This window comes from Choloepus didactylus, chromosome 12 (assembly GCF_015220235.1).
Source record: "Choloepus didactylus isolate mChoDid1 chromosome 12, mChoDid1.pri, whole genome shotgun sequence".
Lineage (NCBI taxonomy): Eukaryota > Metazoa > Chordata > Mammalia > Pilosa > Megalonychidae > Choloepus > Choloepus didactylus.
Window position 1 is genome coordinate 96,201,507 of NC_051318.1, and position 26,955 is coordinate 96,228,461.

At 37.6% G+C, this 26,955-nt stretch overlaps 1 protein-coding gene across 1 annotated transcript in view; it reads right to left on the minus strand.

Annotated features, from left to right (window-relative positions):
- RB1 (RB transcriptional corepressor 1) overlaps positions 1–26,955 on the minus strand; it is a 248,164-nt gene that overhangs the window by 172,954 nt on the left and 48,255 nt on the right. The window contains 2 exon segments of the mRNA XM_037799633.1: positions 7,317–7,436; positions 12,138–12,253. Coding sequence (XP_037655561.1) covers positions 7,317–7,436; positions 12,138–12,253 — 236 coding nt within the window.

Consider the following 26,955-nt stretch of genomic DNA (forward strand, 5'->3'; position numbering starts at 1 on the left):
TCTACCCTGAGCAGCATGGAAACCATTTAGCATACCAGACAGCCACTGAGCCAGACAGTCAGGAGAAATGGCTACACTGAGTTACACTATACACTTTGTGATGGTTCCCTCTCAACAGCAGAAGCCCCACCTTGGGTGAGTGTGATGTAGACAGTCTAATCTAGAAAGTGGTGGATTCATGAAGATAAAGGAAGTTGTTCCAGGATCCAGAAGTGACAATGTGGCGAATATTCCTTGTCATTTTTACAAATGGGCAGCAGCATATGTCCTTCCTGCCATAGGCCCTAAGGCCAGTTTCAATACTGAAAGAATCAAGGGGGAAGGAAAGGAGGTTCGTGTGATCAGGCTCCCAAGACTACACTTTTCTGGATAGCAGGAAGCAAGTGGCACTTGTTTCCACTTTGGGCTAAAAATGTGAAGACAGTTTTGGTGCCAATGAGAAGACAGCATTATCTTTTTACTTTCCCATGGTCTACTTATTTTGTGAAGAATATGTATAAATATTTTGTACAGAGATCTGTATGAAATAAACAGCCAGATGTGATTACTAAAAACAAAACAAACAAACAAAAAACACTAGAGGCATACAACAGATTTGAACAGGCAGAGGAAAGAATCAGTGAATTAGAGGACAGAACAATTGAGATCATACAGTCAGAAGAACAGAGAGAAAAAAGAATAGAAAAAACTGAGCAGTGTCTCAGGGATTTGAGTGACAGCATGAAACATCCAAACGTAAGTATCATGGGTGTCCCAGAAGGAGAAGAGAAGGGAAAAGGGGCAGGAAAAAAAAAAAAAAAAGCCAAGGAAATAATGGCTGAAAATTCCCATTTTATGAAAGATATAAATACACAGGTCAAAGAAGTGCAACGTACTCCAAACAGAATAAACCCTAATGACATACTGAGACACATACTAATCAGAATGTCAAATGCCAAAGATGAAAGGAGAATACTGAAAACAGCAAGAGAAAAGTGCTGACATCTCATCAGAAACCATAGAGGCAAGAATGCAAAGGTATACTATATTAAAGTACCAAAAGAGAAAAACTACAAGCCAAAAATTATTTATCTGGCAAAATTGTACCTCAAAAATGATAAAGTTTAAAATATTCACAGACAAACAGAAAATGAGCCTGTCAACAAAAGACCTGCCCTTACAAGAATTACTAAAGGGAGTTCTGCAGGTTACGAGAAAAACACAGGGAGAGAGTGGCTTGGAGTAGGTGAAGAAAGCAAGATCTTCAAAAAGATAAGTAAAAGGGTAAATGAAAACCCAATAGTAGTATATACTCAATAAACAACTATTTAACTCCTGTAAGAGAATAGAATTGAACAAGAAAAAGGCATATTTTGATAATGATTATGCAAAATATAAAAAGGTAATGTGGGACAAAAACGACATAAAGAGGGGAAACGAAGGGATATAAAAGCAGAAAACATGTATCCTACTGAATCTAGGTTGGAATATTTTCAATTTAGTAGCTTATAAATGTAAGTTATGTAATACAAACCCCAGGGTAACCACAAAGAAAGTATTTTAAAAATACTTCACAAGCGATCAACTACACAGAAAAGGAGGTTGCAATAAAGGAAAAGAGGGACAGAAAAAGATAAGACATATAAAAACCAAAGGACAAAATGGCCAAAGTACTACCTTTACAGTAATAACACTGAATGTTTATGGATTAAGCTCTCCAATCAAAAGACACAGATTGTCAGAAAAAATTTTAAAAAGCATGATACAACTACAAGTTGTTTACAAGAGACTCATCTTACACACAAATAGACTGAAAGCGAAAGGATGGAAAAGATATCCCATGCAAACAGTAACCAAAAAAGAGCTGCTGTAGCTATACTAATATCAAACAAAATAGACTTTAAGTCAAAAACTTACAAGAGACAAAGGAGGACACTATATATTAATAAGAGGGGCAATCAACCAAGAAGAAATAACAATCATAAATATTTATGTACCTAACCATGGTGCCCCCAAAATATATGTGGTAAACACCAGCAAAACTGAAGGGAGAAATAGATACCACTAAAATAGTTCAAGATCTCAATACACTACCTCTCATCAATGGATAGAACATCTAGACAGAAGATCAATAAGGAAGCAGAGAACTTGAATAATATGATAAATGAACTAGACCTAACAGATGTATACAAAACATTGCACCTCCAAACAGTAGGAGACACATTCTTCTCAAGTGCATATAGATCATTCTACAGGATAAACCACATATTGGGTAACAAAACAAGTCTCAGTAAATTTAAAAACCACCTTCTCTAACCATAATGGAATGAAGCAGGCAACCAATAACAGATGGAGAACTGGAAAATCCAGAAATATATGGAAGTTAATTAACACTCTTAAACAATCAGTGAGTTAAAGAAGAAATTCCAAGGGAAATCAGTAAATATCTTTGTATGAATGAAAACAAGAATACAACATATCCAAATTTATGGGATGCAGAGAAAGCAGTGCAGAGAGGGAGACTTACAGAACTAAATACTTACAATAAAAAAGAAGAGAGAGCTAAATCAAAGACCTAACTGCACACCTGGAGAAACGAGAAAAAGACAAGCAAACTAAACCCAAAGCAGGTAAAAGGAAAGAAATAACAAATATTAGAGCAGAAACAAATGAAATAGAGAATTAAAAAAAAAATAGAGAGAGCATTAACAAAACTAAAATTTGGTTCTTTGAAAAGATCTTTAAATAAAATTGGCAAATCATTAGCTAGACTGAAAAGAAAAAAAAAGAAGATGCAAATAAATAACATCAGAAGTGAGGGGGGACATTACTACTAATCACAAAGAAATAAAAAGGATCATAAGAGGATACTATGAACAACTGTACGCCAACACGTTGGACAACTAGATAGATGAAATGGACAGATTCCTAGAAACACACAGACAACTGACACTGACTCTATAAAAAAAAGAAAAGATATCAACAGTCCAATTACAGGTTCAGAGATTCTTTCAGTCATCAAAAAACTCCCAAAAAACAAAGTCCAGAATGGATGGCTTCAAAGATGAATTCTACCAAACATTCCCAGAAGAATTAATACATCCTGCTCAAACCCTTCGAAAAAATTGAACAGGAGGAACACTACCTAACTCATCTACAAAGACAGTATCAGCCTAATACCAAAGTCACATAAAGATATTACAAGAAAATAGGTGCAAAAATCCTCAACAGAATACTTGCAAATTGAACCCAACAATACATTATAAAGAATTATACACCATGATCAAGTGGGTTTTATCCCAGGTATGTGAGGGATGTTCAACAAAAGAAAATCAACTAATGTAATAAACCACATTAACAAAATGATGGGAAAAACCCCCATGATCATCTCAGTTGATACAGAAAAGGCATTTGATAAAATTCAGCATCCTTTCTTGATGAAAACACTTGGAAAAATAGGAATAAAAGGAAACTTCCTCAACATGATAAAGGGCATATATGAAAAAACTCACAGCTAACATCAAACTCAATGGTGAAACTCTGAAAATTTTCCCTCTAAGATTTGAAACAAGACAAGGATGCCCATTGTCACCACTGCTATTCAACACTGTGCTGGAAGTTCTAACCAGAGCAGTTAGGCAAGACAAATATATAAATGGCACCCAAATTGGAAAGGAAAAAATAAAACTTTCCCTATTGGCAGACAACATGATCCTATATACAGCAAGTCCTAAAAAAAAAAATCTACAACAAAGCTGCTAGAGTTAATAAATAACTTCAGTGAAGTGGCAGGGTATAAGATCAACACGCAAAAATTGGTAGTGTTTGTATACATTACTAATGAGCAATCTGAGGAGGAAATCAAGAAAAAATACATACAGCCTGGCACTAACAGTCAGTTAATGTTTGGTGTGGTTTATTAGTCAATCTAACTAAATTATCACTTAAATTAGTGTAAAGTTTCTTAAAGTATATTCCACAAAACATTAGTTGCACAAGATTTTAATTGATGTTAAATATGTATATACATATTTAAGTAATCTAATAAATTTAGGAATTGCTGAGCTCAATAAAGTTCAACATATTTTCTTATATAGGATGTCTAAGAATCTCTGATTGCCAATGTACACTGTGACTCTTTAAGAGGAGGATATGGTATGCAGTGTTTCTCAAATACAGCATTTTGTTTGTTTTAAAAGCTCACATTCATCGAAAGTTTACTATGTATATGCCAGGTACTACAGTAGGCACTTTCCATACATTATCTCATTTAATACATTAAAAAACCTAACATAATAGGTAATAGTATCAACTCATTTTACACATTAGAAAACTAACGCAATAAAGTTAAGTAAGTAACTCACTTGACTAGGATCACACTTCATGCTGAAGCCCAGACTAGAATCCAAATCTGGCTGACTCAAAAGATTCCATTCTCTGCTTGACTAAGCCCCATAAGAGCCTCCCTTTTCTTTGATAGAGCATCTCAACAGACTACTGTTTTGCAGAAAATTATTTGGAAACTCTGGTTTTGCATCCTATTACTAGCCTGAAAATGTAAGTGCTCACACTGGCCTAAAGGAAAAACTTGAGGAATGGGAGGTAGGACGAGCTTGAGCACTCCAGAACTGACCATTCAATGTTTACAGTTTTCGCTTTTCAATATATAATTGCGGTAGGGGGCAGAGGGGGCAGTCTAGTGTGGCCTGCTGCTTTTCTCTGGGACCCACAAAATACATCCTGGGCTCAGGGTCAGGTATGTCAGTGTGGCCAGAAAAAACACAAACCCCTAGTAGATAAGGGGACTGCTAGTACATTTCTTCCCTTGTCCTGAACATATGTAAACATTCACTGGAGACAGTCTGACTTTGGTGGGCATGTTTTATGACATCTAGGTCACATCCCAGGTCATGCCCCGGTGGGGAGAGATCAGGGTTCCTTCACTGTGGCAGCCCATGAATCCAAGAGAGGGGTGCTGCACATACAACATCTCCCTTGGATTGAGACTTGCTGGCTATGGGGAACTGACACCCACTAGTGAAGCTGACCTCGCTCAAGTTCTTCTCTAGGTGAGTAAAACATCTTTCTACCAGATACTGTATGAGTGGTACTCTTCTGGCAAACCCAACACCTGTATTGGAGTGAGTGACATCTCTTTAGGTGTCTCTCCTTCTGATCAACTATAACAATTGCAAACTTTTTTTTTAACTTTATCATACGAGTTTTCTATTATCTTAAGCTATTTTATCATTTTCTTCTCTCCATCATTTCAGACTACTTTTCTCCCTAAGACAAAATAACATACTTTTTTTATTAAATAGAAATTTATTCATGGAGGGTCAAAAGAATGTTGCCTAATTTGGTTTATTAGTTATTACTCTTTGTTTATAGGAAAACCATTTAAATGAAATAGACAGTAAAAGTCTATAATTAGCTTACATTACAGCCCTTTTCTCTCTCTTCCTTAGTCCCCAGGAAGATCACAAATACAATGCATCACTAAGAGGTGTGGTGGGAAAAAGAAAGAGGTAAAATACGAACAAAATATCCAGGCAGATTCCTGATCTCAGACAGCAAAGAACCCAGAAGTATCCAGTTAAAATTATTATAGTGGGGGGGAAAGGGGTGTTGGGGGTAGGAGGGAGTATGTGACCAGGACTCAATTCTGAACCATTTCCACCAACTAGCCCTAAAACTCTATATCCAGAAATATGATTATTATAGATTCTGAATATTAATCTTTAAATAATAGAATATTATTTTACTTTTGCTTAATTTGTTTATTATAAAGGTAACACATCTTCCTTAGAAATATAAGTTACAGTTCCTAACAAAACCTCATTCAACATTTTGTTATGCATTTTTTCCAGTCATTTCATTCTATGCACTACTAGTTTGAATTTTTTCCTTAAATGTAGATACAATTATAGGACATACTGCTCTATTTAACATTAAAAACATTTCCAAATTATTATTCCTTATCAAATTTTATTTTATATTTATAATATTTTATTGTTTACTTCAATCATGCATAAATAGGTTGCTTCCAATTTTTCAGTGTTCTAAACGATATTGTGGCAAATCTCAACTTTTTTTGTGTGTATTTAGGATCATATTCTTGGGATATGCTCCCAGAAATGAGTTGAAAGGTTTAAATTACTTTTAAGAGACAGAAAAGATTTAGAAAGTCCCTGTTAGGTGAAAAAAATCAAGACAAAAATTATATATATAATATGATCTACTCTACAACACCCAAAGGAAAAAAATATACTAAAATATGAAAAGTGATTATCTCCAGTGTTGACATTTTGGGTGAGTCATATTTTATTATTTATACCTTTCTTTGTTTTCCAAGTATTCTACAATTAATTCACATTTCTTATGCAAATGACTTCTGTAATTAATTTCTAGCAATTAAAAATATGTTTTTACCCCCTGTACAAAATGTTTCTACTCTCCAAGAAAGCAGCAGAAGCAAGAAAGCCCTAGGCTAATCTTTGCGGTTTTTTCTCCGCTTTTCTCATCCTCCATCACAACTCCAAAGCTTTAGTGACATATCAACCAAGAAGAAGGAAAGAAAAAATAAAAGCCTCCTTCTGAGAAGATGCTTTTTTCCAGCTCTACCACCATCCTTTTTCTCCCCAGAATATCTAAGGTCATGCTTCTTTTTCCCTTCCCCTGTTAGCATCATATTACATATTTGCTTATTTAGCTAAAACATTAACTTTCATTTTCTCTGACATAAATAAAATGAGCCACTAAATAAGCATAGTAAAGTTGCTCATGCTGTACTGAAGGGCTGTAATACTAGAGGTATGGGACTACAATTGGGATGAAAACTGTATCAAAAACTTAATCCAAGTTTATCTGAATTTCATCATTCTCCCAGTTGAACAGTAATGTACTCCCAGTTGAACCACCTTTGGGAGTACAAATCATAGCTTAGTAGTACAAGTCATATGCACCTTCCATTATCAGTTCTTATTCTCTTTCTAAACTAAACACCACTAGGAAGGGGTTTAAATTCAAGTCACTATTCTACTCAGAACTGGAAGTCCTCTGGTAAGGGAAGGCTAAGGTGGGAACTAAGCTTAAAGTCTGCTAAAACAAAGGAGAGACATGAAAGGACAGTAAAAGTTAATTTTGGAGGAAGCATTCAGAATTCATATGACTGAACAAATAAGAAAGCTAGGCATTAATAATATAACCATAGCAAAGGGGAAATAAATCTAACAGGTAATACTTAACTTTATTACATATGTTATAGTTCATACTTGATGACCATGACCAGTGACGTGAAAAACCAGGGTACAACCCTAACAAAATTTTTACTTTACCTTTCTAATTTGCTGTAGAGTACACACAACACATTATACTTCTTCAAAAGTCTTGACATAGCATTATCAACTTTGATACTGGTATCAATTTCTTTCAGTAAGCCAAAGAATTTATAAACACTGCAAAGAAAAGAATAAAGATGAAATATCAGTAACTTAAAAAAATTGCATTTTCAAAGCACAGACATCTCAATTCAAAAGATTATTAGCTCCTCACCAAATAATTATTACATCCCTTTGAAGGAATTTTTTTTTTTTGCACTTTACTAGAATTTAAAGAGAAAAAAAAAAAACTAGCCTTAAACCTACACACTTATAACTGTATCTATGCCTACATCTATTACAATCAAGAATACAGACAGAAACAAGGGGTTATGAATTTATTATTATTATACTAAGAAAAAACCTAAAGTCACTTACAGATATAGACAATGGCCAACTCAAATTCATAAATGGTTTTGAAAAGCACTTGCTGAATTATTAATGATCCATGGCTAGAATGAACTAATCAGCAAAATTTCTCCTTTATAGCCACTGACTAGAATAGATTTAACTTTTTCTAATTTTGAAACAATCACAAACTTACAGACAAGTTGCAAGTACAGTTCAAAGAATTTGTATCACCTGAACAATATGAGAAAAAATATGTGCCTGATAACCCATCATTCTTCTCCTGAAAACTTTAAGTACGCAATTCCTACAAAGGAAGACACTCTCATATATAGCCACAATAAAATCATCAAAATCAGGAAACTAACACTGATACATTACTACTACATAATTCTCAAACCCCATTCAAGTTTTACCAATCCTTCCAATGTCTTCTCTAGCAAAAGGATTCCATTCAGAACCACACATTGCATTTAGCTGTCATGACTTTTTAGTCTCCTTCAATCTGAAACAGCTCCTCAGTCTTTCCCTGAAGATGAGAGGCTGATTATTTCATAAAATGTCTCTTAATTCAGGTTTGTCTGATATTTAATCATGATTAGATTCTGGTTATGTATCTTTAGCAGGAATATCACAGAAGTGATGCTGCATTTTTTCAGATGGCAAACATTTAAACTTGTACAACTACTGATTATGTCAATTTTGATCATTTAAGGTCTCTTGCTAGTGTTCTTCACTATAAAAGTTACACTTGCCATTTTGTAAAAGTATTTTATGGGGAGGTACTTTGAAACAATGTATATGTCCTATTCCTCATTAAACTTTCAGTTTACTAATTTATATCTTATGGACTTGTGCTTTTCTATTTTATTCAAGGATTACAAGCTATATTATTTATTTTTATTTTACTTTTATAACCAAATTGCCCTCAATTTGGTAGGGGCCTATTCGAGCTGGTTTCTGTGTCTTTCTGATGTATTTCATCATTCTATGAGCATTTGATTACTTTCTGCCTCACACCCTAATCACTCATTTCTCCAAGTTTCCCTGGTTCTTTTTAGTGGAAAATGGATTTTTAGAAACCAAGATCTGGTATTAGGTGATTCATTGCTATTGGGATGTCATACTGCTCCCAGACCATCTCAGTGGACAAAGCTAGGAAAATATGTGTATATTATACATAGTTGTATATACACACACATACACACTTCTATGTCTATCTATATGTTTTGAGAACCAGGAGTTCACATCCATTCATCCAATTCCAATGCAAAACCATGTTCATTCTAGCTTTTTCCCTTTCCATATTATAACTATTCTTCGAAAGTGAGAAACCTGGAATCCATTTACCCTTAATTCATTTACTCATTTAATCAATTCCTTGTATGTAACCACCTCCTATCTCCAAGGTCACCCACTTCCCCATGTGCACACTCTCCTCTCTCTGCTCAGAATGACTTCCCTATTCTGGACTGTTCCCACCCCTCCCCATGGACACCTTCCTCAGACCCTGGTAGAGCTCTGCCTTCCCACACCAGACCGCCCTCCTCGTTCCACTTGTGTTATGACTCCCTGCAAAGGGCTGCCCTCACACTCCCCTTGGTCTCCTACATTACACACCACAGCTCCTCTGTGGGGGTGCCTCTGACAAGCCACGTCAGATTGCCCCCAATCACAAGAATGCCCTTCTCATCCTGTTCAGCTCTGACTCTCAAGGTTCTGCTGCCCCTATGTTGATTACCTCTTCACCACTGCCGCCCCTTCTTCAACCCATTTAGGCTGTATGTATCTCCTCATAACGGGCTGCCTCACATGTGGGTGCCCTCTTCACATGTTCAGGCACTCACTCCTGCACCAGGCCCCTCCAATCACGGACATCCTTCTCACCGCACTCTGGCTCCAACCCCTGCACCAGGCCATCCCACCACAGGGATGTTCTCCTCACTCCACTCAGAGTCTGATACCTGCTCCAGTCCCCCCACCTCTCACTACGGACATCTGCTCACCCTGCTCAGTCTCTATAACCCACACTGGGCTGCCCCCAACCCCCATGCAGATGCTTTCTTTACCCCATTCTTGCCCTGACTACCCACACCAAGCCGCCCTCCAACATGTGCATGCCCACCTCAGCCCACTTTGGCTCTGACTTCCTTCTCTGGGCTCCATGGCTCTCCCCTGCCATAGAGGCACACACCTACTTACTTTGCCCCACGGAATTGTTATGGAAGGGGAAAGAAAAGCTGAGTAAAATTTTTAAGTTGTTTAAACAATGTCTTTAAATCATTCTTGATTAAGTTTTCTATAAAAATTAACCTATTTGAATGACCAATATATACATTTTTCATTATAGGGCATTAAAGACAGCAATCATAACTGCACCTCAGACTTGCTTCTAATTAAGTTTGTCTAAGGAATATATGGAAGCAGCTAACTGAACTGAAGGGTGGTCACCAGACCCATCCATCAGCTGTCCACAGACCAATAAGTTATAGCCCTCATTCCAAGAGACACATCATGAGAATTGGGAAAATGAAAGGTTCACCTAATCAGCAAGGGGCCCAGAAGCCCAAAGAAGGTTATTAAAAGTTCCTGTAATGTAAAAGGGATGGAGGCAGCCATGACAAGCTTTATGGAAAAGCAAATAAAGAAGGAGTAGAAATGATATGAGTAGAATAGGATGCTGACTAGAAAAGAGAATGAAGCAAATGTGCAGATATGTCCAGAGAAAAGGGTATTAACCTTAGAATAGCATTTATTCAAGAAACACTCTCAGTTCCAGTTTTTATGAGGCATATGGCAATACCTGTCCTTGGAGCACCATGAAAACTCTGAATTGTTAAAATAAAACCTTCTTTCCTAGGGATAACATGAGTTTCTATTCCTTCTGTAGCCTCTTACCCTCAAAAAGGGAAGGAAGGAAGAACAGACAGAGGAAAGAAAGCCATAATCAACAAACACCGTAGTTAAAGCACCTATCTGTAAATACACTGTTATAGAGAGCAGTGTTACTAAAGTATGCTCCACGGACTGATACTGGTCAATGAATTGTTTATTACTGAACCACAATGAAGTAAGTACAGAAATTGTGAGTAAGAATTTAGAAACTTTTATGGCAATTTGACAGTATTTTTACACCTGGTGAATCTAATCACATAAAATTTGGCCTTAAGTTTAGTATGTCTTTTTCCATTTCATTTTCCTAGTAATTCATTTGTGTTATATTTTTAAAAAAAAATCAGTCCACAACATAATTACCAGAACACTGAGAGATGGATGCTTTAAAGAAAAGTTATACCAAACACACTAATATATTTATCACAGGAAGATCATTTATGACATAATTCTATGAAGTAGCTACAATCTCCATTACACACATGAGGAAAATGAGGCTTAAGTTTAAGCAATCTGCCCTAAATCACACAGTTTGTAAAATGACAATGTCCAAATTTAAACCCAAAGTCAATCGCAACTCCAAAATCCATATTCTTTCTAATTTATCCACTTAGGCCACTGAAAAGTTTGCTGAATAAATTATTAATGTAGAAATTTACTTATATACTCAGATTTTTTTCAGTTATATAAAAACTATTTTGACTTAGTTATTTTATTTAATAAAGTTAAACGGTGAAATCTCTGGGAGGTGAACCAATTCTAATTCAATAGATTAAATAAGAACATACAAGGCCTCTGTGTCCATATTTTATTTAACGGTAGTAAAAAAAATTATAAAAATGCCACAATTTATCTAATTTAAATAAACACCAATTATGTTAATTTCTGATGCCTTTAGTAAAGAAGATGCATACAACTACCTATTTGATAAAATTATTTACTGTCATGCTTAGTAAACATATTGTAAAGAAAAGGACCGGAAGTCCTGGAAGACCTCTCAAGATAAGGTTTATGAATTATTAGAAACAAATTAGCAAACTCTTCTTAAAAGGCTTAAAGCTCAATGACAAACATTTATTAAGTAATTATTGGGTCAAGAAATGTAATGTGTAATTGAATATACAGTCTCAAAAAAAAGTATGCCATTATAATATCTATTGTAATAAAACAATCTTAAACTTTAATCAATCTTATCTAAATTCCTTTTAGACTTAAATATGTTCATACAGGGCTTTAAGATATAAGCCTACTATTTAAAATCTTTGCTTTTATTGTCCACTCTACCAATTGTTACAATTAATAAAGTTTACAGATGAACAGTGAGAGACATGATGAAAACTTCCCAGGATAAAATCCCCTACATTTTTAAGCAAGTACAGCATAAATGCCCTCTCATTAAAGGATCCATATTTGACCCAAGTCCTTATGTTTTATTTAATTTTAATGTTTCTCACTAATGTCCTAAAGTGTATTAAGAGGAAAGCCAAGAAATAGTTTATCTGAATGGCAGAGGCCAATATTTTATGTAAGAAAATTTACCTGGTTTCTATGTTTTTCTGTAGCTCAGTAAAAGTGAATGGCATTTCATCTAGGTCAACTGCAGCAATAAAGATACAGATTCCCCATAGTTCCTTTTTCTTTTGAATATAACCTTCCTAGGAAGAAAAAAAGTGTTCAAAATCTTATTACATCATTCACACACTGAATACCTCATTAAAACTGCATTATATTTTTTTCTTATTCAGTATATCAATAAATGTATTTTAAATCCTTATGATGGTGTATACTTCAGAGCATTTCATTCCTACACTAATTGTTCTCAATTTTTATATTTTAAGGCAAAAAGAAAATTATGAGAAAGAACAAAAAGTTAAATTACTACTTACTGTGGAAAATTGAGGGGTCAGCTCTTTGAAGTAAATAGTTTCGTTTTCCAATAACTCAATATCATCACTCCAATTAAAAGATTTTAGAGTCATAACAATTTTTTTTTTTCAAAAAACAAGCCCACTTGCTTATTCAATTATCTTCCCTTTGTTCTAATACATTCATTATCTCTACCAGTTTGGGCTCTTAACTAGGGGTCTTTTTTTTTTAACTAGGGGTCTTGATTTCTATTTTATTGAGAAGACTGAAACATCCTGATATCTAAAACCTCAACATTCTTCTTCTCCAAATCAAATCATTTATATTTACCATGTCTTCCAGTCTTCCTCAAAATCTCTCTGCATCATCACCTACAAACTCCTCTTTTTTCTGACTTTGAGAAATGGACCTTGTTCTCCATTCCCAAACTCTAACCCACCCACCCCCAGCTCTGGATGGCATTACCTCTGATCTCCTTCAACATCTAGTTTATTAATTCCTTCCTCTATATTATAACTTCTCTAATGGTTCTCTCTCTAAAAGCCTCCTTCCCTTTGGTTGCAAATAAGCTTGTATCACCTCAAAACAAACTCCCTCCATCCCTGGACCTTATCAAGGTACTGTCCTCACTGCACATATACACACTCCCCTCTCTACTCTCACTACACACATGCTCTCACAGCACACACTCTGCACTCACACCCCTCCAGTTTGTTTTACTTTACAAACACTCTTCTACTGAAGCTATTCTCTTAAGTCTTCAATGATCTCTGCCTTTCTAAATTGACAGTTTCAATTTTCCTCCTTCCCTCCACCCCATGAAATGTTTTTCCTTAGCTTTTTAAATACTATCATATTCTCATTCTCTTTTCTTTCTCCCTCACTTTTTCACTGTTTCTTAATCCCACGGGTTTTTTCCCCACTATATTCTCTTTTCCTCAGCAATCTCATCCAATCCCATAGGAATCCTACCACCTCCATACAGATAATTCTCCTTTTTATATCCTGCTTTCCAGGCCTAACTCCTCTCTCAAGCTCCAGGCGCTATTTTCTAGTGGCAATTTTCGATATAAAATCTGTAACTGATGTGTACTCTTAAAATTCAGACCAGAATTGTGAAAAGGGCTCAGAACATCACATTAAAAACTGTTAAAACAGAAAAAAGTAATCCTTCCTACCCAGCGAAAAGTATCACCAAAAAGATATAGCAAATACAGTACAAACACTGAGCCCTAATGTAAACTAAGGACTGTAGGTAATAAGAGTATTAATAATATTCTTTCATCAATTGTAACAAACCTACACACTAATTCAAGGCGTTAGCAATGGGAAGGGTCATATATGGGAACTCTATTTTCAGCGTGATTTTTTTGGTAAACCTATAACTTCATTAATAAAAAAAATTTATATTGAAACACAAACAGAAAGATAGTAAAGCACAAGTTTAAAAATGTGTAAAGCACATGGACAAGCATTTTGTAAATGAAAAAACTACTTTTCAATACACATTCTGAAAATGCTGAACCTCATAGTATCAATTGAAGGATATTTTGTTAATATGCATTAAGATCCTTAAAACAGTTCAAATAGTTTTACATCTAAGAATTTAATACCCATCTCCAGGTATGAGTCAAGATTTAGTGTCATAATAATTCAAGAATTATTTACAGAAGCAAAAATAGCGGAAAAAGTCTAAACTTTTCTGAAAATAATAGTTGAATGATTATGATACAGTTATGTCATGAGTAATGGTTAGGTTCATGTATCAACTTGGCCAGATGATGGTGCCCAGCTGTGTGGTCAAGCAAGCACTGGCCTATCTGTTGCTGCGAGGAGACTTCGTGGACTTAAATCATCAGTACATTAATTGCATCTGTGGATAAGTACATCTGCAGTTGGGCAAGGAGACTATCTAACCAGTGGAAGGTTTTTAAGAGGAAGATGATTGCCTCAACAGACAAAAGAGAGAACGTTCATCTCTAGTTCGGCCAGCTGGCCTCTCCTGGAGGATTCATCGAAGACCTTCATTGGAGTGCCTGCTTGCAGCCTGCCCTACGGAATTTGGACTACTGCATCCCCACTGTTGCATTACACACCTTTACAAAATTTCATACTATTTACAGATATCTCCTGTTGGTTCTGTTTCCCTAGAGAACACTGACTAACACAGCTTGGTACCAGGAATGGCTCTTGAAAAACAGAATCTTAAAAATGGGTTCTTGCAATTGGTTTTCTACTCTGATTAGATCCAAAGACACTAATGACTCTATTTCAAATAATCAAGATGGCACTGACAGTCCATGGCATAAGTTGGCAATAAAGATATGCAAAATAACATCATTTGATTCTGCTAATCATACACATATAAGAGGCAAGGCTCTGGATGACAGTGTCTACGACACCTTAACAGAGTTTTGTGGAGTTAAAAGGTGTAACAATGTTGGTTGGTTGTTCCCAGATATGCTGGACACATTTTAAAAGAAAGGAATAAGCAGAAGGCTTCAAATTGGCTCTTAAACGCTGTATGAAAGATGTAAAGGTTTCTATGTGTGCCCTGAAAAAAATCTTATTTCCTGAGGCCGCTGACTTGAGATCTCTGGAAACCAGACCCAGAGTCTCACTGTGTGAGTCGCAGATTTACAACATAAACTACATTCTCAATCTTGCAGGGTGTCTGCTGTTAAATTAAAGTGAGGGCACTGATTGGAAAGGAATGGGATCCTGAAAATTGGGATGGGGGTATATGGGTTGATACTGACGGCAGGTAAGGACACTGGAACCCTGGATTCTGCTTAGTCTTTGCTAGAAAAACCTGTAATGGTCTGCCCTGAGGAGACAGCTACTCAAACTTCAGCCTGCCAAGAGGAGCCTGCCATCCAACCTCCACCTGAAGAGATTAACCCTTCAAAGCCTGCTAAACCTGTAATCACCTCCCCCAAGGAAATGGCCCTCACTCCACTGCCTTAATCTATTTTACTTCTGTTTCACTAGATGAAACTGCAAGGAAATGTCCTGAGGTAAAACTGGCTTGAAAGATACTTCTAATTCTTTTCATTACCCACCCCCACTACCCCTCTTTTCTTCCAGGCCTATAATTAGACTAAAGTCCCAACAGACCCCGAAAGGTGAGGTACAAAATGTGACCCATGAGGAGTTATGCTATACCCCAAAAAGAATTACATGAGTTTTCCAATTTTATATGGACAGAAATCAGGAGACTATGTGTGGGAATGGATACGAAGGTTGTGGGATAATGGTGAAAGAATATAAAGTTGGATCAGGCTCAATTTACTAATACGAGCCCAATAAGCAGAGATTCTACATTCAATGTTGTAGCTCAAGGGGTTAGAAAGGGCTTTAACTGGGTGGTTGGCTGAAACATGGATCAAAAGGGGGGCAGTATTCCCTGGGGTGGAAATGCCAGAACTGCCCTGGTATAACGTAGAGGAGGGGATCCAAAAGCTTAGAGAGACTGGAATGTTACAGTGGATTTATCATGGAATACCTGATCACACACCCCCGGAATGTCCAGGGGACACACCTTTTACCAGGACTGTGAGGAATACATTAGTAAGACTAGCTCCATCATCTCCGAAGAGCTCTGTAGTTGCCCTTCTCTGCAGGTCAGAAATTACTGTGGGAACTGCTGTCACTGAGCTGGAATCCTTAAACACAATGGGAAAATCGGATCCAAAGTTGGCAGAAGTCATGTGGCAGCAGTTAATCACCAAAGACAAGGAGAGCGTGGCTACCATAACGAACAGCAGACTGAAAGCAGCAGTCAAAATAATCTGACTCACAGAGACCTATGGGTTGGCTGGGAGATCATGGGGTTCATAGAAGTAAAACAGATGGGCAGTCTACTAATTCTGTTTGATCTCTGTAACAACTCTAGGTCAAGTGAACAAAATCTCACTTGAATTACAAAACAGAGGGTCACAGCCCCTTAATCAGTTCCCAGACTTGAGACCATTTATAGACTCAGAGAACACTGAAAGAGGGGAAAGCCAGGTCCCCCTTGGGAAAACCTTGTCACATTGCCAAAAAATTTACACTAGTAATCTTCTTCCCAGCCTTCCCAACAGACCTACAATCCTTTTACCAGGGTAACTGTGTATTGGGGAAAAGGAAATGATCAGATATTTGCGGGGTTATTAGACACTGGAACTGAACTGACATTAATTCCAGGAGACCCAAAACATCACTCTGGTCCACCAGTCAGAAGAGGGATTTATGGGGGTCAGGTGATCAATGGAGTTTTAGCTCAGGTCCACCTCACAGAGGGTCCCCAAACCCATTCTGTGGTTATTTCCCCAGTTCCAGAATACATAATTGGAATAGAGATACTCAGCAACTGGCAGAATCCCCACACTGGTTCCCTAACTCATGGAGTGAAGGCTATTATTGTAGGAAAAACCAAATGGAAGCCTCTAGAACTGCCCCTACCTAGCAAAATAGTAAATCAGAAGCAATACCAGATTCCTGGAGGGATTGAAGAGAATAATGCCACTCTTATGGAGTTGAAGGATGCAGGGGTAGCGATTCCCACCACATGCCCATTCAACTCTCCTATTTGGCCTGTGCAGAAAACCGATGGATCTTGGAGGATGACAATGGATTACTGTAAGCTTAATCAGGTGGTGACTCCAACTACAGCTGCTATTCCACATGTGGTATCATTGCTTGAGCAAATCAACACATCCCCTGGCATCTGGTATGCAGCTATTCATCTGGTGAATGCTTTTTTCTCAATAGCTGTTAGCAAGGACCACCAGAAACAGTTTGCTTTCAGCTGGCAAGGCCAGCAGGACACCTTCACTATCCTACTTCAAGGTATATCAACTCTCCAGCCCTATTCCTAATCTTGTCCACAGGACCTTGATTATTTCTCCCTCCCACAAGACATCACACTGGTCCATGATATTGATGATATCAGGTTGACTGAATCTAGTGAGCAAGAAGTAGCAACAACTCTAGACTTATCTGTAAGGCATTTGTGTGTCAGAGGATGGAAGATCCAACAAAAATATAGGGCCCTTCTACCTCAGCGAAATTTCTAGGAGTCCAGTGGTGTGGGGCATGTTGCGATATCCCTTCTAAGGTGAAGGATAAGCTGTTGCATCTGGCCCCTGCTACGACCAAAAAAAGAGGCACAATGCTTAGTTGGCCTCTTTGGATTTTGGAGACAACAGATTCCTCATTTGGGAGTGCTACTTCGGACCGCTGACAGAGTGACCAGAAAACTGCTAGTTTAGAGTGGGGACCAGAACAAGAGGAGGCTCTGTGACAGGTCCAGGCTACTATGCAAGCTGCTCTGCCAACTTGGACTATATGATCTACCAGATCCAATGGTGCTGGAAGTGTCAGTGGCAAATAGAGATGCTGTTTGGAGCCCTTGGAAGACCCCTATAGAAGAATCTCAATGCAGACCCTCAGGATTTTGGAGTAAAGCTTTGCCATCCTCTGAAGATAACTACTCTCCTTTTGAGAAACAGCTTCTGGCCTGCTACTGGATCTTAGAGACTGAACACTTAACCATGAGCCATGAAGTCACCATGATACCTGAGTTACCTATCATGAGCTGGGTGTTGTCTGACCCACCAAGCCATAAAGTTGAGTGTGCACAGCAGCACTCCATCATAAAATGGAAATGGTATATACAAGATAGGGCTCAAGTGAGTCCTGAAGGCACAAGTAAGTTACATGAGGAAGTGGGCCCAAATGCCCATGGCCCTCACTCCTGCCACCTTACTTTCTCTTTTCCAGCCCACAGCTATGGCGTCTAGGGGAGTTCCTTACAATCATCTGAATTAGGAAGAGAAAACTCAGGCCTGGTTTACAGATAGTTCTGTAAAATATACAAACATTCAGAAGTGGACATCTGTAGCACTGCAACACCTTTCTGGGATGTCCCTGAAAGACAGTGGTGAGGGGGAATTCTCCCAGTGGGTGGAACTTTGAGCAGTACACCTGGTTGTTCTGTTTGGAAGGAGAACTAGCTGGAGGTGCATCTGTAAACTGACTCATGGGCTGTTGTTAATGGTTTGGCTGGATGGTCATGGACTTGGAAAGAACATGATTGGAAAATTGGTGACAAAAAGGTCTGGGGAAGAGGTAATGTGGATAGACCTTTCTGAGTGAGCAAAAAACATGAAGATATTTGTGTCCCATGTGAATGCTCACCAGAGGGTGACTTCAGCAGAGGAAGGTTTTAATAATCAAGTGGATAAGATGACCTGTTCTCTGGACACCAGTCAGCCTCTTTCTCCAGTCACTCCTGTCACTGCCCAATGGGCTCATGAACAAAGTGATCATGGTGGTAGGGATGGAGGTTATGCATGGCCTCAGTAACACAGACTTCCATTCACCAAAGCTGACAAGGCTACGGCCATTGCTGAGTGCCCAGTCTGCCAGCAGCAAAGACCCATACTTAGTCCCTGATATGGCACCATTCCCTGACGTAATCAGCCTGCTACCCGGTGGCAGGTTGATTACAATGGACCACTTCCATCATGGAAGGGGCAGCAATTTGTTCTAACTGGAATAGACACATACTCCAGATATAGGTTGGCCTTCCCTGCACACAATGCTTCTGCCAAAACCATCAAATCCATGTTCTTAAAGAATGCCTTAGTCACTGTCATGATATTTCACACAGAATTGCTTCTGATAAGGGAACCCACTTCACAGCAAATGAAGTGCAGGAATGGGCACATGCTCATGGAATTCCCTGGTCTTGCCATTTTCCCCATCATCCGAGGCAGCTAGATTGATAGAACAGTGGAATGGCCTTTTTTTTTAATTGTAATTTAAACTTTTCTTTTTTAAATTTTAAAATTACTTTATTTATCAAATTTAAAAAAAAAAAAAAACAAAACATTTCCAAACAAAACAAAGCAAAGCAATGGGAGAAACAAATATCCTGAAATAACTTGATTCCTAGAAGATAGCACTATCTAGAGATAGATAGCAGCTAGTGAAGGGGGAACGATAATCTAATAAGAATGGACATGATACTGAGGGTGATCTTAATAATATGGGAATGCTCAGGTGTGACTATGGTTCCTTAATTTTCTTTTGGTATGGTAGGAGTATATTGGAAAGAATGGCCTTTTGAAGACTCAATTATGGCACCAACTAGGTGGCAATGCCTTGCAGGGCTGGGGGAATGTTCTCCAGGAGGTCATGTGTGCTCTGAATCAACATTCATTCTATGGTGCCATCCCTCCCATAGCTAGGATTCAGGGATCCAGGAATCAAGGAGTGGAAATGGGAGTGGCACCACTCACTATCACCCCTAGTGATCCACTACAAAAATGTTTGCTTACTGTCCTTGCAACCTTAAGCTCTGCTGGTCTACAAGTCTTAGTGCCAAAAAGGAGGAGTGGTCCCACCAAGAGACATAACGATTCCATTGAACTGGAAGTTAAGACTGCCACCTGGCCATGCTGGGCTCCCCATCCCTCTGAATCAACAGGCAAAGAAGGGAATTATTCTACTGGCTGGGGTGATTGATCCTGACTATCAAGGGGAAACAGGACTGCAACTACACAGTGAAGGTAAAGAAGAATTTTTTGTGGAATACAGATCCCCTATGGCATCTCTTCATACTACCAAGCCCTGTAATTAAACTCAATGGAAAACCATAACAACCCAATCCAGGTAGGACTATCAATGGCCCAGAAACTTCAGGAATGAAGGACTGGGTCAGCCCAACAGGCAAAGAGCCATGACCAGCTGAGGTGCTTGCTGAGGATGAAGGAAACATGGAATGGGTAGTGGAAGAAGGTAGGGATAAATATGAATTACGACCACATGACCAGTTATAGAAATGAGGACTATAATGGTATGAATATTTTCTCCTTGTTTTATGTTTGTATTCATACACAAAACAAACATTTTTCTTCTCTATCTTATCCCCATATCATATGACATAAGTTGTATTGTTCACATTATATTATTTAAATTATAGGATATCAAGTTTCACAATGAACATTACCCAAGGACTTGCACCTTATTCTGGAGAGATTTAGTGCATTTACAGTTGCACGCAGGACAGTATTGTTAGGTGAAAAATACGTCTGTTACTGTTTTTTATTTAGAGATTAAGCATGGTTTAAGGTGATGTGTATAGCTGCCAAGTTGACAAGGGGTAGACTGCGGTGGATAGACTTATGTGTGAACTTGACCAGGTGATGGTGCCTAACTGACTGGTCAAGCAAGCACTGGCCTATCTGTTGCTGCAAGGACATTTTGTGGACTTAAATCATCAGCACATTGATTGCATCTGTGGCTAATTACATCTACAGTTGGCCAAGGGAACTCCCTTCCACAGTGAGAGATGTTTAATCAGTGGAAGGCTTTCAAGGGGAAAGTGATTGCTTCAGTGGGCAAAAAAAGAGAAGTTTCACCTCTACTTTGGCTAGCCAGCCTCTCCTGGGGAATTCGTCAAACACCTTCATCAGAGTGCCAGCTCGCAGCCTGTAATTTACACTCATGCACTCCCACCATTGTTTGAGACACCCATATAAAATTTCATACTATTTACAGATATCTCCTTTTGGTTCTGTTTCCCTAGAGAACCCTGATTATATACATTCTGGAAACATAAAACCCTTAGAACATTTTCAAGGAATATTTGTAAGGACAAAGGAAAATACCCAAGATATAATGTTAAGGGAAAAAAAATACCAGAATGCAAAATTCTGTTTATTTTTATTCCAATTTTGTGAAAAAGAAAAAAAGTAACTAAGGAAGGAAAAATACATCACAATATTAATGATCATCTCTAGGTGGTAGGATTAGGAATGGTTTTTATTTTCTTCATTAATGTTGGATACACTTTATAAATTATCTACAATTTTAAGATAGGAGAAAAGTTATGTCAATAAAAAAGTACTAAGTTTATATAAAAGCAGGAAAGAAAAATTAGGAATACTCTTGAAAAAAATCTTTAAAATAGCAAAACATTATATATATTGCAGTTCAAATAAAAATCTACAACTAACACTTGAAGAGACGACCTCCTATTCTATTCTGCAGCTGGGTTCATCTGAAGCACCCTAATCATACCCCTAATTAGTAATTTGTACTTATTTTTTTTCACAATGCACTAACTTATAAAAGAGCTCCACCAAGTGGTGACACAAATCATCTTGGAAAAACCAGAAAATCAGGTATCAGAAAATTAGGTTATCTTATCACCCATGCTATCAGAACTTAACATGAATTTAAATTGAGATTTTAAAAGTACAATTTTTTTTTAGTCTGCACTTTTCAATATATTAGCCCTCACCAAAATGGGGGGGGGGGATCTATTGTTAGACATATGCTCTCTACCTCAGGGTAAAAAGGTAACATCCTTACATTTGATTCATGGTACTGTAATGAATGATTACCAATAAGGCTACAAGCTAAATACATTCAGAAATATATTACAGATACGGAGGGAGTAAGAACTTCCTTCATCATCCTCATGGAGGTTATATGGAAGAAATATGTAGGATCAAAAGGGATTACAAGCTACTAATCCCCCCAGAAAAACAAAAAAACAAAAACAAAACCATCTCCGATTTGTATGATTTTAGCTGACGGCAATCTGGTTTTAAGGATGTTTTTTGATGTGCACAGAAGTAAAAGGCAAAAGTGGCACAGCCAAGAATAGGAGTTCAGAAACCAACCGTTCTAGTTAATTGCACAAATATAAGATAGTTCTTACATGAAATAGAACAAACTTACAGTCACTATTACAAGGTGTTAATAATAGAGTGGTATGTGCGAAAAAAATACAATTAATACAAACTAAGGTCTAGAGTTAACAGTAATATTGTAACATTCTTTCATTAATAATAACAAAGGCTCTATACTAAAGCTAAATGTCAATTTAGGAGGATATGAAGGGTACGGGATTTTGTTATGTTTTGTTTTTTACTAGTGTTTTTTTTTCCCCAGAAGAAATGAGAATGTTCTCATATTGACTGTGGTAGTAAATGCATAACTATGTGATTATACCAAGAGCCACTGATTGTACACTTAGGATAGGTTGTACAGTGTGGGACTAAAACTGTTTAAATTTTTAAAAATGGGGGGGGGGTCTATTGTTAGCCTTTATTTTGAAACATTTATTCAGGATAAGATTTTTCTTAAATGAAAGCCCAATTTGAATGTAGTTGTTCTGATGCCACTTGGGCCTATTTATTCTCATTTCTAATTACAATTTTAAAAAAAGTTTGATGTGAAAAATTCATAAGCAAAAAAAAAAAATTGTAACAAATTTACCATACTAACGCAAGATGTTAATAATAGTGTAATATATGGGAAGTCTGTATTTTATGCATGATTTTTCTGTATACCTGTAACTTCTCTAATAAACAAAAATTAAATTAGAAAAATAAAATAAGATAAAATAAAATGGCGAAATACAATATTTTTGATACAATTGTGCAAGGGTAAACACCAGCTGAACTAGTTTTGTGGGGAGAGTTGATTCTATTCCCCGAATTTACCTTGCCCTCTGCCCTAGTACAATGCCAAGCACAAACTTGGCATTTAATTGCATTTATTTTTAAAAAAAAGAAAAAGAAAAAAGCAGAAGCATAACAGTACTCCAATGGAGGATAAAGTGGCTTTTTTTTTTTTAAAGTATACTCAGAGAAATAAGCAACAACTGAATCACCAATACAAAGACTGTAAGTTCTCCTATAGTTCCTTTAGCTCCCCTTAATGACAAAATGGTAAAGTATCAGCAAGGGTAATTCACATAGAGAAATGTCATTACAGAATTCATTTTCTAAACAGATGATGTGTAACTGACCCAGAACTTAGATTTTTAATCAAAATCTCTACTTAACTGCCACTATACTCAAACTGCCATTAATTGACTTTTCTGTAAAAGACCTACAAAAGTGACATCTATGCCACTCTAAGAAACAAGGTTGAGAAACACTGGAGAGAGTGGTTAATTCCCATAATGCAGATTTAATTATATGGATAAAAGATATCTTCCAAAGACTGTGAACTCATTTTACCAAGATCATCAATACTAATCCAAAAACAGAAAAGAAAACGCCACTAATGAATAAAGGAGTTGGCATTAGAATAAAAGAATTACAAGTTGGAAGGGAACTGAACAAGATCATCTGATCACTTAGTACAGCAGTTTGGGAATTCCTAAGGTTTCAAGTATGTAATGATAGACTTTGGCAAACTGTCTAATATTTAATAAACTTAAGTGAACCTATATGTTTACTTTCAATAAAGATGTAGTAACCAAAATAGCAAATACTTTGCTTTTACTAGAGTTCAACACTGTATGATAACACAACTTATTGTATGTCATTGAAAAGCACTGGTTGGCAGCTCTGTATGTCTTCAATAAAACTAAGAAAAACAACTATGTGATTAATAAAGTTTGGTAGTTTCTGAAACGTAGATTCAATGAGGGGGAAACTGGTACTATCTGGTGGTTTTCAAATCCAATATAATTCCTATCAACTTAGCTTTTAAAAAGTTTGAAAAACATGAAAATCAAGGGATATATAAGAGAGGTAAATTGAAACAGGGATAGGAATAGGGATAGGAATCTTTATTTCACATTCTTTGCTTGATGAAATAATTCACTCCCAAACTCCTAAATATCTGGGTTTCATATATAAACTTGATTATCTGTTAGTAGCTGAATATGTAACTGAAAGAAATAACTACTTCTCCAAAGATCAATAATAATGAATATCAGGTCTCTAAAATGATAAAGTAGACAAAATAAGGAAAAAGGTTAATTCACCAAGAGATCTTTTACAACCATATTTTTCAAAACTACATCTATTATATCCAAATTATATTTTTATAGAGTTTAGAGATGTTTAAAGCACAGAAAAACACTTAGTGCTATTAAATTAAGATTTAAGATCCTCCAACAGCCTATAAGAACCTCCACAATCATGACAATTCCATGGAAGAAGAGGCTTCATATCACTATCTCATGTATCCTTCTTGTATCTGCTTCTGATAGGCAGGTCAATGCGTAATAGAGTTTGGCTCTGTGACTTTAGGAAATTTGTGGGGGAGATCAATTTTTTAAAAAAAGAAACACATTATGCCTGCTTTTGATATATAATTATGTATATTCCAACTTACACTAGAAAGGTTTAAAGAAATCTTATAAAACTATATGCAACAAGACCAAAAAAATTCAAAATAAGTTGGTAAGAATAGTGGACATTTTGGGGTGGGTAATGTTAGACATTATTCTCTTATTCATTCAATAAATATTTACTAAATGCCTGCTAAGCACCAAACACTAAGTGCTAGGAATATATCACTGAACAAAAAAATAATCTTTTTTCCTGGAGCTAACACTTTAGCAGGGAGAAAAAGACAATAAAAAAAGAATATAATTAAGTTAACTATATATTATGTTATAAAAAGAACAGGAAAGTGGATAGAGTATTCAAAGGAGAAGTAGGGACAAGTTACAATATAAAACACAGCGGGAAGATGCCTGGGACCACAGTTTCATGGTGTAAGCAGCCACAGAGGGACTCCTCTGCTGCGTGGTGGGGACGTGGCTGGAGAGACGGAGAGACAGCACCTCGAGGGAAGGGGTGAGTTTGCTCAGTGGGACCACCTCATGGGCCAGCACTGGCAAGAAAGTCACTGCGCAAGGGAGTCAGCCGTGGCAGTCCAATCCCGTGCATCCAACTTAACAATTAATTGGGAGAGTAGGTAGAAAGCCAGGAACTGCATGGACTGGACACTGGAGAGCAATCTGACTTTGGGCATATTTCATACAACACTCATGAATGCACAGAACAGCTGAGATTAGTGAAATCTGTAAGTTCTCACGGCCAGGGGAACCATGCCCCTCCCTGCCAGGTTCAGTTCCGTGGGAGGAGGGGCCATCACTGCTGGGAACGAGGAGGGAGAACTGCAGTTGCAGCTCTTATTGAAAAATCAGACTGCTGATCCAAACTCCAAATATAGACAGACTGAGACCAGACACCAGAGAATCCAGAAGTCAGCCTGGCAGAGAAGAGACAGGGCTAGCAAAAACAGCAAAAAAAAAACAAAACAAAAAAACAAAAATAAAAACAGAGACTTTTTGGAGTTCTGGAAACATAGAACGGAGAAGGACAGGGCTCAAACAGAGTCAGGCTCATATGCAAATGCAGAAGGTGAGTTTCCTTGTCTGAAGAGCCAGTTTCTCTGCTTTCTTGATTGTTCCTTAATGGCCCTAATCTCCTTGCCTCTTAGCATTTCAATAGCCCATTAGATCTGCAAAGAGGGCCCTTCTTTTTTTTTTTTTTTTTTTTATCTTTTCCTCTTTTTCTAAAACAATTACTCTAAGAAGCCTATTACAGAAAGCCTCAAAGACTTGCAATTTGGGCCCAGACAAAAGCAGAGCTAAGAGAGCTCTAAGACACAAAGCAATAAGAACAGTGGCTGAGAAAATTTGCTAAACACCAGAACCCCCCAAGAAAAGAGGGGTGTCCCCTTACAGCCATCTTCCTGGTGGGCTGGGAACACTCCTGCCCGGGAGCTGTCCCAAACAACCCAGTGTGATGGGAAGTGTTTACAAAAACACAGGCACACACCATAATATCGGGCATGGACAATAGCCTTTCAGGCAACCTTAGCTAACTGTCCCGGAGCTGGGAAGGCAGAGCTGTGTGAAAAAGGGGAAATTAACACGCCCCATTCAGCCACCCTTTCAGCAGACTAGGAACACCCCTACACAGCCCTGCAGCACAGAAACTCCCTTGGGGGACGGCACTCACCTACGACATAGCACAGGCATCCTCAGCAGAGGACCTAGGAGGGCACGGCTTGGAAGAGGGACCCACTCACAAGTTCCAGGGACCATACGCCAATATCAAGGACTTGTGCATCACTGGCAGAGACAAACTGTGGCAAGACTGAACTGAAGGATTAGACTATTGCAACAGCTTTAAATCTCCAGGAACACCTGGGAGATTTGATTATTAAAGCCACCCCCCCCTCCCTAACTGCTCAGACACACACCCCATATGCAGGGCACCCAACACCAACTACACACGCAACCTTGGTGCACCAATTGGACCCCACAAGACTCACACCCCCACTCACCACAAAGACAGAGTGGGGGAATACTGGCTGGAGGGGAATACGTGGCTTGCAGACACCACCTGCTGGTTTGTTAGAGAAAGCGTATTCCATGAAGCTGTATATCTGACAAATTAGATATAAGGGTTTGCATCAGCCTACATATCCTTAAAGAACCCTATCAAGTTAAGCAAATGCCAAGAGGCCAAAAACAACAGAACATTTTAAACCATATGAAAAAAACAAACAATATGGATAACCCAAGTCCAAACACCCAAATCAAAAGATCACAGGAGACACAGTACTTGGAGCAACTAATCAAAGAACTAAGGACAAAGAACGAGAGCATGGCACAGGATATAAAGGACATGAAGGAGATGCTAGAAGAGCATAAAGAAGAAATTGCAAGGGT